The sequence below is a fragment of the Aplysia californica genome, unplaced genomic scaffold (assembly GCF_000002075.1).
Source record: "Aplysia californica isolate F4 #8 unplaced genomic scaffold, AplCal3.0 scaffold00967, whole genome shotgun sequence".
Taxonomy (NCBI): Eukaryota; Metazoa; Mollusca; class Gastropoda; order Aplysiida; family Aplysiidae; genus Aplysia; species Aplysia californica.
In genome coordinates, this window is record NW_004798237.1 from 246,624 (window position 1) to 247,873 (window position 1,250).

General features: G+C 48.6%; 1 protein-coding gene across 1 annotated transcript in view; it reads right to left on the bottom strand.

The window, feature by feature from the left end:
- Positions 1 to 1,250, bottom strand: part of LOC101851083 (xylosyltransferase oxt) — a gene marked incomplete at its 5' end in the record, with an annotated part of 15,915 nt that overhangs the window by 13,070 nt on the left and 1,595 nt on the right. Inside the window, 1 exon segment of the mRNA XM_013089506.2 lies at positions 114 to 283. Within this exon segment, the coding sequence (XP_012944960.1) occupies positions 114 to 283 (170 nt within the window).

The window sequence follows — 1,250 nt, forward strand, 5'->3', positions numbered from 1 at the left end:
TATGTATCTCTCTCTATGTATCTCTCTCTCTCTCTTTCTCTCTCTATGTATCTCTCTCTCTCTCTCTCTATGTATCTCTCTCTCTTTCTCTCTCTCTCTCTCGGTCTTCTCACCTTGTCCACATGGATGTAGTAGTAGTGGTCGGGTGAGTATATGACCCTCAGGAGCCTGATGACCTGCCGTATAGCTCGACCGTTGACGGTGAGCACGAAGACGATCTTCACCTTGGGCACAGACTTGTCTAGTGGGGCTCGAGCCAAGGGGGCGTCTTGGCGAACCGCGCCTGAAACATAGAGGGTGGTTTAGTTTAGTTTTAGTAAGAGTTTTACGGCACTTGCAACACAATACGGTCATATAAGTGCCGAAGATTAGAGGTGTTACAAGAGAGTAACAAAGACAAAAAGGAGGGGAGATAATGACAATAGATGTTTGAAAGGAAAGAAGAAGCAAACCACACCACAGCACCCGGTAACTACCCACAATGTAACTGTAATTTGACTGTTAGTGTTAGTACTTTCTGCTCTCGTTGACTCAAGAGAGTAACAAACACAAACTTAGAAGGAGGGGAGAAGAGGACAACAGATGTTTAGTTTTAGTCAGACTTTTACGGCACTTGCAACACAATATGGTCATAAAAGTGCTGAAGGTTAGAGGTGTTACAAGAGAGTAACAGACACAAAAAAGTAGGAGTGGAGAAAAAGACGATAGATGTTTGATAGAAAAGAAGGAGCAAACCACATCAGAGCACCCGCCAACCACCCGCACCTGGAACATAGAGGGTGGGGGATTTTACTTGAGGAGGGGAGGGACTGAGGGAGGTTTTTCTATTTGAGGAAGGGTGGTTGGAGTTAGGGAGGGTAGGGTAGGGAGTGGGGTAGGGTAGGGTAGGGAGGGGTAGGAAGGGAGAGAGAGAGAGAGAGAGAGAGAGAGAGAGAGAGAGAGAGAGAGAGAGAGAGGGGGGGCGGGGGAGAGTGATTTTTTTACTTGGGGGAGGGAGAGGATTTTCTATTTGAGAGTGGGTGGAGGTAGGGAGGGTGGGGGGTTTAATTGAGGGAGGGAGGGAAACCGAAAGATTGAGAGAGAGCGGGCGAGAGAGAACACACGAGAGAGAACGAGATGCGAGAGAGAGCGACAGAGAGCGAAAGAGAGCGAGAGAGAGAAAGCGAGAAAAATGGGCTGGGGGAACCCTTCAGCGCACACAGAGAGAGAGAGAGAGAGAGAGAGAGAGAGAGGGGGAAGAGAGACAGAGG